We start from the raw sequence: 12,561 nt of genomic DNA, 5'->3' as shown, positions 1-12,561 counted from the left end.
TTCATTTTAAAATGTAACAATTGTATAGATAAATCAGAACACAGAACTTTCTTATTTTACAACTAAAGTATACACTTGGTAGTGTAGATAAAACAAGTCCATGGCATTAGAAGAGACCCTCATAAGAGAAAGTCGAACAAGAGTCAGACAGTGATGGGTGAGTATTGAACCAGTTTAATGTACTGTATATAAAATCTAAAAATGTTGCAATCAGCAAATTTGGCAGCAACTGTGGAAAGAGAAATGTATTTTTAGTGAGTTAACCCTGGATTGCAAACATGTAGCTGCAAGAACAGCACTTAACTTTTCCTCTAACTTTTCCATTCCACTTCGATTGAGAAGGTTATCCCACTCTATAAATGACCCTCTCAAATCCATACTACACCACATCGATGTGTGTAATAAACCAGTGCAGGACTTAACAGTACTTTTAAACTATTAAAATAATACAGCATTCAGATCTTTTTACCATTTGAAGTCATTCAAACTGTTCTTCAGATGAAGAGCTTGGAATTGTTCTTGCAGCTCTGAAAGAAGTAGATGCATCCCTCGAATAGATCTTGTCCTGGCTGTGCTATCAAACTTGCGATATAATGCATATAACATCCTTTGATAATCTGGATTACTAGATGGATAAAGCTGTAAGGGAAAACAATAATAAATAAATTCATATTAATATGTGTAATCATCATTCTCAAATTATTTTACTCCAGTTTAATTATAAAAATACATTATTTGGAGGACAGAAAATATTAATGAATAAGTAATTGAGGTTTCGGTTACAATTTGATAAAGGGTTTCAAGTTCAGCAGGCTTGCCATCCGGGATCTGGCTCATTGCCCAATCCCACTTTCTATTACTGGATGCAAAGGGCTGCAAGTGTTGACCTTCCTCAGTGAAGACGTGCCCCATGAGGAGCAGAAGGCTACCATGGAAAATAAGCTTCAGATATTATATCTTGACACACTGCTCCCAAATGCCCTTTTTTTAAAAAAACAGATATTTTAATAGTCTCAGAGTCAAGAGACATTTTAAAAGCTAGGTAAATAAAAATATACATTTTTAAAAACACAACTGTAAACAACTTATTAAAGAAAAATCAGCAAGCGTTTCTCTGCTTCCTCAGGAGTAGCAACCAAATTAACCAAAGAACTCTAACTCGCTCGTGCTGCATCACTGAGCTCAACAGCGTGTCCAGTGATGAGCTTCCATCCAGCTCTAATTGGACTTTTGCTGTTCATCTAAGCCATGCTGTGCAAAAATGACTGAAGTCCATTGGTATCATGTTGGAATCCTGGTCAGCCAAGAAAAGCTTAAATGGGTAAACCTGTCACAAATTAGATTTAAGTATAAAATAAGGACTTTTATACTTATATATGTAATTATATATATATATAATATGTAATTAGTTTTGCTAAAACAAGTGTATGGGACATTGGAAAAAATGTTGAATTTCCCCATGGGGATGAATAAAGTATCTATCTATCTATCTTTTGGTCTGAAAAAACTCCATTTATTAACCCCATCATTTGGTTGTAGGTAACAACATAGCCTTAAAATTGTATCTACCTACCAACTGAAACTTCCCTTGGCTCTTGAATTCCATTTGAAAGTGACTAATGACTGTTACATCTCTTGCACTCAGACAAAGTTCACGTTTCTGGAGCCAGCTGTTACTCTGCAATTAAAATTAATGGTGAAGACCAGTTAATGGTTAAGCCAACTTGGCAACAAATAAAATATAAACAGAAAATACTGGAAGTACTCAGGTAGTCAGGCTGCATCTGAGGAGAGAGAGGGAAGTTAATGTTTTGCACTGAAGACCTTACAACAACAATTTCAGATTTGACTGGGTGTATTTAACGACAAAAGGCAGACAACGAGGAAAGGAAGAAACAAGATGGAAGCCAGCATTGATGATAAAGGATTCAAAAGACAAAAAGACTTCTGAAAAGAACAAGGATGGATTATAGCGGTGTGGTGCGAGGAAGAGGACGAGGGTGCCAGATTGAAGTGTAAGGGCCTTAACATGAATGGACTCCTGACTCCACATACTATATAGTCAAGGGAACAATAACCTGCTTCAGTCTGGTCAGTGGAGGTCTAACTGTGGCTCATTACCTCTGCTAAAGGGAATAGTTTCTCACCACAAGCTGGCCAAGTACCGATATTCAAAGGATTAAATTGTTTCCTACCACTCAAAAGCCCAGTTTCCCTGTAGCAATAGCTTTTGTTGTGGTTGGTTATTTAATAATAAATTAGCCCTCCTGCATTTTGAATCATTCCAGTGGTGATCAACACCATAAAAGGAGTGTAAGGACAGCCGTCACTGAATGGAAAATATCATTTGTGGCAGTAGAAACATAGAAAACCTACAGCACAATACAGGCCCTTCGGCCCACAAAGCTGTGCTGAACATGTCCCTACCTTAGAAATTACTAGGGTTACCCATAGCCCTCTATTTTTCTAAGCTCCATGTACCTGTCTAAAAGCCTCTTAAAATACCCTATCATATCCGCCTCCACTACCGTTGCTGGCAGCCATTTCCATGCACTCATCACTCTCTGCGTAAGAAAGTTACCCTGACATCTCCTCTGTACCTACTCCCCAGCACCTTAAACCAATGTCCTCTTGTGGCAACCATTTCAACCCTGGGGAAAAACCCTCTGACTATCCACACGATCAATGCCTCTCATCATCTTGTACACCTCTATCAGGGTCACCTCTCATTCTCCTTCCCTCCAATGAGAAAAGGCCAAGTTCACTCAACCTATTCTCCTAAGGCATTCTCGCCAATCCAGGCAACATCCTTGCAAATCTCCTCTGCACCCTTTCTATGGCTTCCACATCCTTCCTGTAGTGAGGCGACCAGAACTGAGCACAGTACTCCAACTGGGGTCTGACCAGGGTCCTATATAGCTGCAACATTACCTCTTGGCTCCTAAATTCAATTCCATGATTGATGAAGGCCAATACACCATACACCTTCTTAACCACAGAGTCAACCTACGCAGCTGCTTTGAGCGTCCTACGGACCCGGACCCCAAGATCCCTCTGATCATCCACACTGCCAAGAGTCTTACCATTAATACTATATTCTGCCATCATATTTGACCTACCAAAATAAACTATTTCACATTTATCTGGGTTGAACTCCATCTGCCACTTCTCAGCCCAGTTTTGCATCCTATCAATGTCCCGCTGTAACCTCTGACAGTCCTCCACACTGTCCACAACACCTCCAACCTTTGTGTCATCAGTTTGATTACCAATGCCATCACACACAAAAAGATGTTACTACCTCCAACAGTTTGTTAATCACTCCAGAACAAGGGAGGTCGAAGTATTTATGACCATTTACTTACACAATGAAGAGATTGAGGAGAATGCAGACACACCATGTGGTTGTCACAAATCTTACAACTCCACTGATATATTTCAGGAGTTTTGATGCATATATGAAGGGGGAGATTTAGGAAGAATAAAGTACAGGAGGAGGGAGAAACCCATGTGGAATACAAGCATAGGCATAATCCCAAGGTCAAATAGCTAGTTTCTCCTGTTCTCCTGTTTTAGCATAATAGAATAATTGTTCTAAAGAATTTCAGAATCTTACCTTCAATCTTGCAGATCGATGTACATTTTCTAAAGCTTCGTATAGTTCACTTACTACAGATGCACCGGATAATAGCAGCTTGAAAGTATCTTCCAGCAGGAAATCTTTGGTGATGCGATCTGCAAAAGCTATGTTATCATCCGCTTCAAAGACAGGCTGTTGGTGTACCTACAAATTAAAAGGTTAGCTTATAGTTCTTATTCTGACAATCTCAAAACTTTCGTGGTTCAAACAATGGTCAGATTGTGTTCAAATTTCTCAGAGAAAGATCATACTATCAGATAATACAGACACCTGACAAGTAACCAATTTGACAAATCCATAAACTAGGAGCAACTTGATTAAAATGTCAACTTCTCAAACTATTCCAGAAAACATCCATGAAACAGTTGGCACCACTTATCTAACAGAATTTCTCGATTTGACAATCCAGCTTGTAAAGTATTTTTATGATCATTAAAATATTTTGAAGGCTTTGTTATTCACAACTTATTCTCAAACCTGCAGAAATCTTCAAGTTCTTTACAATTTAAGAATTCCATATAACAACTTTAATACAAAAAACCAGAATAGTTTAAAATGTTCCTGTATTTACATCATTAACACAGTGGGTATATTGAAGTCCTGAGGATTTAGCTTGAAATCTAAGCCATGATTATAATTTCTGGGATTTCAGTGATTTACTTTGCAATTGTTTTATGTTTTGATCTCTGTAATCTGCATTCTAAGTGAATTGCTGGTTGTTTCACTATTTGATTTCAGGGCGAGGGCCTGGCAGAGCCTTCACGTGGGCATGGCCCCATTCTGCATAATGATGCAGCTGCAATAGTAGAGGGAGAAGGACTGATATTGGGCCCAATGATAGAAGACATAAGCCTTGTTGCTATTACAGCAGCAACACTTTAGTGTTTGCTTTATCATGAATTCAATATTCCACCATAAGCAAACACATGCACAGGGATGTTAGCCAAGAATTTCCCTTGGCAATGTTAATCAAAAACTAGTGTACGTTACAGCACAAGAACAGGCCCTTAGATGTGCCGAACTAATGTTATACCATATCTAATCCCATGATCCACATCCCTTCATCTATTGTACATCCACGTACCCAAGAGCTTCTATCACGCCTGCCCCTATTAGTAAGTAGATGTTCGGCACAGCATTGTGGGCCGAAGGGCCTGTATTGTGCTGTAGGTTTTCGATTTTTCTATCATCACCCTGGTAGTGTGTTCTACTACTCTCTGTGCAAGAACAACTTGCCCCACACCACTCCTTTGAACACTCCCATCTCACCTTAAAGGCATGCCTTCCAGTATTAAATATTTTGACCCTGGGAAAAGGATACTCACCTTTTATATATGCTTCTCGTGATTTTATAAACTTCTATTATGTATCTGAGGTATTTTGGCTTAAATGGGAAAATATATTTTGGCTACTACAGCAGCTTCAGCTGAAAACCTAACTAGAATGCAATAATAACAACATTCAAAAGATACTTGGACAGGTACAATGAATGAGAAAGGTTTAGAACAGGGGTTCCCAATCTTTTTTATGACAAGGACCAATACCATTACGCAAGGAGTCCTTGGACCCTTGGTTGGGGACTCTTGGTTTAAAGGGAGATGCGCCAAAAACTGGCAAATGGGACTGGCTTAAAAGAGAATTGTGTTTCCATATTGTATTACTCTATGTCTAATAAAAACAAAAGAAAAAGCCCAGATGCTGGAAACAGAAAATACAGGAAATATTCAGCAGCATCTATGAACAAGGAACAGTTAAATGTCCAAGTCGAAGAGCCCTTGTTAGAAATGAGCAGAGTCTTCACCCTGAAGATCAGTTCTGTTTCCTTTGCATCGATATTGCCTGACCCATTGCGTGTTTCCAACATTTTTTTATTTTTATTATAATACAAGCATGCGTACAATTTATAACTCCGTATGTAATGCACACCGATTTATATTGGACTCTTAAACAAAACCACTTTTGGCTGGCCCACATGTGCAAGATGATATGGGACTATTTTTAACACATTGCATGGCCTTCAAATCAGCCCAGCATCCCAAGTCAGGAAATGAAACTCATTTGATCTTGGGTCTCCTGTGCTCTGCTGGCCTCTAGTGAGCATTTAAAAATTTTTCTTTACTGTGTAAGGAAGGATGCTGCACTTAATGATGGCATGCCAGCCATGATCCAGGGCAAGCAAAGAAGCCAAACTAAGCAAAGAACGGTGTCAACCAGACCCGATAATGAACATAATAGCTCTTTATACATTCCTTGCCACAATACTGCACCTCATCTCCCACAGAACTCCTGGAGGAATTGGGCAAACATTCAGAATATCCTAGTAGCAGGATCTTGGAATCAACGAGATCTGGCTCCCGCTCCGGTTTGATGAGTACTGAGGGACTTTCGAGGCTAATGTGGGAATCACAGACCATTCCCTAGGTGGGACAGAAAATACTGATGGGGAGCGCAGGCTGGTAGCCTCCTCCTGCCACTTACATGGACTTGTATGTGCTCCCCACACACTACCAAAATGCTCCTGCATTATGTTGAACTGTCATGGGCCATTGGAGATTTTGCATTTTTTTCCCCCCAAGAAGGCTTTTAGCATGTCTATGGGTACAGGCTGTGTTGACCTGTACTGTCTGTGTTCTCCCAGTTAGGATGTCAAGTATCCAGTTGTAAAGTTCTGAAGCTTGTTGGTTAACACGGAGGGAATTGTGGTGTTGAATGAATGCCAAGCTGTAATTGATAAACAGCAGCCCGATGTGGCCACTTTATTAAGTACACCCCTTCACGAATGCAAATATCTAATCAGCCAATCATATGACAGCAACTCAATGCTTAAAGGTATGCAGATACGGTCAAGATGTTCAGTAATTGTTCGTACCAAACATCAAAATAGATAAGAAATTAGATCTAAGCAATTTTGACCATGGAATGATCATTGGTGCCAGACAGGGTAGCTTGAGTATTTCAGAAACTGCTAATCTCTTGGGGTTTTATGCAGACAGTCTGGTAAGTCCCGAAAAGCACACGCTCATCCGCACAGTTCTCAATGAAGTCGCTAACAGTAATAACACTGACCTGAGTCACCCAGCTCACTTGATAAAAACCCACCAGGGGTGCTGTGTGTTTAATATTTCAGTAATATTTGAGTAATATCGTAAATATATTGTTTGGTTAAGCTATTCTTTATGGGTTATATGTAATAGTGCGTGAATAGCATACGTCATCACACCACCAAGGCACACAGGTGTACCTCACTTGAAATTAAAATGAAATGAAGACCCACTGTCCTGGGCACCCACCTTACAATTTCTCACAATTAGTATCTTACGTTTTGGAGATACAAAACATTACAGTGGCAACGAGGAAGTTTTAAACAAACCCACGATGACTACCTACCCGTTGAAGTGCATGACATTGAAGTTTTTGAACAAACACTGCAAGAAACGGCCAAGTTACAAAAAAAAAATGCAGAATGTGTTCTTTGGAAGGGAAGAGTCGTTTGAATAAAAACGAAAAGCCAGTAAATGGATGAGTTCACGGGTTCATAACAGCGAGTACTGGCAGAAATGGCTCGTTACATCAGAAAGATAGAGAAGTTCAACAACACATCAGGTAATTGGATATTGTGCACTGAACTGATTGACCTGTATTTTAACGCAAATTGAATAGCCAATGAGAAATAAGTACCAGTTTTGCTGAGTGCAAAAGCATACAGTTGGCTTAGACATTTTGGCTACTCCAACCAAACCAGCCAAAATGAGCTTTACTGATACATAATGCAGGAATACGTAGGACCAAAACCACTGCTGATTGCAAAACACTTTCAGAAGCAGAATCAAAAGCTTACTCATGCTCAATGGCTAAGCGATGTTATGTCATGCTTATATTCAGAGAAGATTCGTTGTTCAATTTCTGAATCAAGACTTTCTAACATGTGGAGACCTGTTTTGAATTACTTTCAAAATCTTTGATTTGTTATCAAGTACAGATGTTGCCTAATGATATGTTGTACTATATGATAAGGACTTTTGTTTTCCTTTTTCTTTCTTTACCAAACAGCTTTTCGTGGTAGTGGGTTTAGATGTTTTTTCTATAATAATAAAATTATTACTTTTCAATATTACGATTCAATTTAATTTACATGAATATAATGGGATAATGAAACTATAAGTGTGATTCACATATATTGTAATTGATATATGATGCACATCCTCCTGCATTCTGTATTCTTTTTTGTAAGAAATCAATAAAAATATTGAAAGGAGCAGAATCAAAAGGAAGGGGAGTCCACTTCAGTGTACATGGCTGAACTGAAGCAGTTGTCGGAGCATTGTCAATTCAGTAATGGACTTAATGATGCACTAGGAGGTCACTTAGCTCGTGCAATCATACAAAAAAGCATCCAAATATGCTTCCCAACTGAAACACAACTTAGATTTAAAGAGCAATTGAAATTGCTATATCAATGGATAAGCTTCCAGAGACGTAACTGAGTTACAATCAGCAATGGAAGTAGTGTGAACAAAAATTGCAACTTCTAAACAGAAACCTGCCTGGCCAAACAAATTGTGTGACCATTGTGGCAGGGACTCACATACACCGGGCCAATATAGGTTTAAAGGTGAAACTCGCAAAAAATGTTTTTAAAAAAATGCAACAAAGCAGGTCACGTACAAAAATCATGTTGGGCAGACAAAAAGAAATGGACTGCATAGGGAAGAGAAAAAGCTAAAGAGTCAAGTTGACATTTCAAAAGGGAGCACCAAGCTACGTGCTGTTGATGAAAAATCTGATGAGAGTGACCCAGACTTAAGATTTAAAATGTGAAAACTAACAGTAGACAAGCTTACCCCGGAAGTGAACAGCAGTTTAATTAAAATGGAATGGAACATTGGCTTGACTGTTTCAGTAATTCTACAAAATGTGATTCAATGGTACAGTATTTCTAAAAACTGAAGCCTGCAGATATCCAACTAAGAATTTATACCAGAGAAAAGATGATTCATATGTGGATGACATTTGTAACAGAGAAATACAACCAATAAGCCACAATGGGCTTTATATGTAGTAAAACAGGAGGCCCAGCATCGTGGGGCCATGACTGGCTGAGACAACTATAACCTGATTGAAGATTCATCCACTTCCCACGTGATAGAGTCAAATGAAAGCAAATTAAGAAAGGTATTGGGTGATGCCACAACTGTGCCAGGGCTGACATTGGAAAACTCAAACGTATCAAGGGTAAAATTGTGTGAGATTAAAATGCCACATCCAAGTTCTACAAAGCCCATCTGGTTCCTTATATCATCTGTGATAAAGCAGCCAGCGACGCTGAAGGAATTCATTGCAAAGTCATGTGGAACCCATGGGCATTGTCAGTGATCCCAATAGCCAAGAAGAATGGGTCTGTCAGGATCTGTGATAATTTCAAGGTCACTAACAACCCAGTGCTGAAAGCAGATCAATACCAACTGTCCGTGATAGAAGATAACTTTGCAAACCTTAATGGAGGCAGACACTTCTGCAAAGTGAACTTAGCTGAGGCCTACCTACAGACAGAGATAGAAGAGTCCAAAAACATTCACCATAAACATTCACAAAGGGCTTTATCACTATAATAGGTTTATTATCTGCACCTGCACTCCGGCAGAAAGCTACAGACCAGGTGTGGCAAGGCTATCCTGGCATCCACTGTTACCTGGATGACACCATTGTTACTGAATGAGACTAGCAAAGAGCAACTCCAAAATCTCAAGACAATGCTAAAAAGATTAGAAGATTATGGCCTCGGAGCACAACTTATCAAGTGAGAAATTATTTAAACCAAGCATCACTTACTGTGGTCACACAATTGATGCCCAAGGGTTACAAAAGTGTGTTGAGAAAATTCAAGCAGTGGCGGATACCCCAAGGGCACAGTTGCAATCCTTTTTAGGATTTGTCAATTACTTTAATAGGTTCCTAACAAGCCTGGCTACTGAGCTCTACCCCTTGAACTAATTACTACACGTTGAGAAAAATGGCAATGGACAAAGCAAAGTTGAGGTGACTTTCCACAGGGTAAAGGGTATGGTGGCATCAGACACTGTACTCGCACATTGCAATCCACATTGTCCAAGTGTTCCAAATGCAATACAGAATCCTAATTCACGTATTTTAACCACATTTATTAGGTTCCTATCAGTTTTGCTCCAACAGATAATACAGAAATAGAGGCTCATCAATTAGTGCCCTAGATCTTTCTGGTTGTGTTTACAATTCCTTCCCATGTTTGTGGAGATTTACGTAGTAGTTGAGTGATGGGCTTCTCACAGAAGCTTTTCGCAACCCAGACCCTTATGCCCAGAATCAGAATTCCCTTGAATACTTCAATTGTAGTTTTATGCTCTTGTTAGCATAATAACTGACAAACATTTGTCCCATTGGAATGACTTTGCATTTGTGGACATTTACTGCAGAATATACTGAGTGAATCTAAAAGAATTTATTTGTACACTTCAAACAAACAAAAAAACCATCAGGATCTGATCTCTGAAGTCAAAAGCCCCAAGTTGGTCCCAGGAATGTAGAATCCAATTTATTCAGTTGTACATTTGGACACTTCCTCTAAAGAAAATGTCATAGCTTCCCTCAATCCTCCCAAGGAAAAGAAAACATTATTTAAGTATTAAAGTGACTAGTGATAAAATTATTCTTACCTCAACAATCACTGGATAGAGAGATGAACCAAAGCTAAGATCAAAGGCCAATAGCTGAAAGCACGAACAACATCTGAAAAAAAATCAATTATCAGCTTGTTTAACCATCATAAAAAGTAACATGCAAACAATAAACTATCATTCTATATTTGAAGCCAATTTTGTACAATTAATATATGAAAATATACTTTCTTTTACCATAAGATTATAAAGCATGTGAGCTAACCAGCATTGTTTTGTAGTACAATAATTTCAAAAACGGTTATTGACCTTGGGGCAATTTTTAATGGCTACTTCAAGTGCCAGGCTTTAGCTGTTTCAGAAAGAACAGGGAGGGAGGCAAAAGAGGTGGGGGCGTGGCACTTTTGATCAGAAATACTATCACGACAGCAGAAAAGGAGGAAAACATGGAGGGATTTTCTACAAAATCTCTGTGGGTGTAAGATAGGAGTAGGAAGGGGTCAATAACTCTACTGGGTGATTTTTATAGACCACCCAATAGTAACAGGGAAATCAAGGAGCAGATAGGGAGACAGATTCTGGAAAGGAATAATAATAACAGGGTTGTTGTGGTGGGAGATTTTAATTTGCCAAATATTGATTGGCATATCCCTAGAGTGAGGGGTTTAGATGGGGTGGAGTTTGTTAGGTGTGTTCAGGAAGGTTTCTTGACACAATATACAGATTGCCTACAAGGAGAGGCTGTACTTGACCTAGTACTAGGAAATGAAGCTGGTTGGGTGTCAGGTCTCTCAGTGGGAGAGCATTTTGGAGATAGTGGTCACAATTATATCTCCTTTACCATAGCATTGGAGAGGGATAGGAATGGACAAGTTAGGGAAATGTTTAATTGGAGTAAGGGGCTATCAGGCAGAAACTTGGAAGCATAAATTGGAAACAGATGGCCTCAGGGAAACATATGGAAGAAATATGGTAAATGTTCAGGGGATATTTGCATGGGGTGCTGCGTAGACAAGTTACAATGAGATGGAAAGGATGGTAGGGTACAGGAACCATGGTGTACAAAGGCTGTTGTAAATCAAGTCAAGAAGAAAAGACGAGCTTACGAAAGGTTCAAAAAAACTAGGTAATGATAGAGATCTAGATGATTATAAGGCTAGCAGGAAGGAGCTTAAGGATGAAATTAGGAGAGCCAGAAGGGGCCATGAGAAGGCCTTGGTGGACAGGATTAAGGAAAGCCCCAAAGCATTCTACAAGCAGGTGAAGAGCAAGAAGATATGATGTGAGAGATTAGGACCCATCAAGTGTGACAGTGGAAAAGTGTGTATGGAACTGGAGGAGATAGCGTAGGTACTTAATGAATACTTTGCTTCAATATTCACTACAGAAAAGGATCTTGGTGATTGTAGTGATGACTTGCAGCACACTGAAAAGCTTGAGCATGTAGATATTAAGAAAGAGGATGTGCTGGAGCTTTTGGAAATCATCAAGTTGGCTAAGTCACAAGGACCAGACGAGATATACCCCAGGCAACTGTGGGAGGCAAGGGAGGAGATTGCTGAGCCTCTGGCAATGATCTTTGCATCATCAATGGGAATGGGAGAGGTTCTGAAGGATTGGAGGGTTGCAGATGTTGTTCCCTTATTCAAGAGAGGGAGTAGAGATAGCCCAGGAAATTATAGACCAGTAAGCCCTGCTTCAGTGGTTGGTAAATTGATGGAAGAGATCCTGAGAGGCAGGATTTATGAACATTTGGAGAGGTATAACATGATTAGTCAGCATGGCTTTGTCAAGGGCAGCTTGTGCCTTACGAGCCTGATTGAACTTTTTGAGGATGTGACTGAACACATTGATGAAGGTAGAGCAGTAAATGGTGTGTATATGGATTTCAGCAAGGCATTTGATAAGGTGCCCCATGAGAGGCAAACTGAGAAAGTAAGCAGGCGTGGTATCCAAGGTGACCTTGATTTGTGGATCCAGAACTGGCTTACCCACAAGAAGACAAAGAGTGGTTGTAGAAGGGCCATATTTTGCATGGAGGTTGGTGACCAGTGGTGTGCCTCAGGAATCTGTTCTGGGACCCCTTCTCTTCGTGATTTTTATAAATGACCTGAATGAGGAAGTGGAGGGAAGGGTTAGTAAATTTGTTGATGACACAAAGGTTGGGGGTGTTGTGGGTAGTGTGGAGGGCTCTCAGAGGTTACAATGAGACACCGATAGGATGCAAAATTGAGCTGAGAAATGGCAGATGGAGTTCAGCCCAGATAAGTG

At 39.6% G+C, this 12,561-nt stretch overlaps 1 protein-coding gene across 1 annotated transcript in view; it reads right to left on the bottom strand.

Annotated features, from left to right (window-relative positions):
- cped1 (cadherin-like and PC-esterase domain containing 1) overlaps window positions 1–12,561 on the bottom strand; it is a 245,869-nt gene that overhangs the window by 128,273 nt on the left and 105,035 nt on the right. Inside the window, exons 8-11 of the mRNA XM_073059544.1 lie at window positions 10,330–10,402; window positions 3,617–3,784; window positions 1,574–1,678; window positions 470–639 (exon numbers count right to left, since the gene is read on the bottom strand). Of these exons, the coding sequence (XP_072915645.1) occupies window positions 470–639; window positions 1,574–1,678; window positions 3,617–3,784; window positions 10,330–10,402 (516 nt within the window). The remainder of the gene's footprint in view (window positions 1–469; window positions 640–1,573; window positions 1,679–3,616; window positions 3,785–10,329; window positions 10,403–12,561) is intronic.

This window comes from Hemitrygon akajei, chromosome 10, assembly GCF_048418815.1.
Source record: "Hemitrygon akajei chromosome 10, sHemAka1.3, whole genome shotgun sequence".
Classification (NCBI taxonomy): Eukaryota; Metazoa; Chordata; class Chondrichthyes; order Myliobatiformes; family Dasyatidae; genus Hemitrygon; species Hemitrygon akajei.
This window is presented reverse-complemented; position numbering and strand designations above follow the sequence as displayed.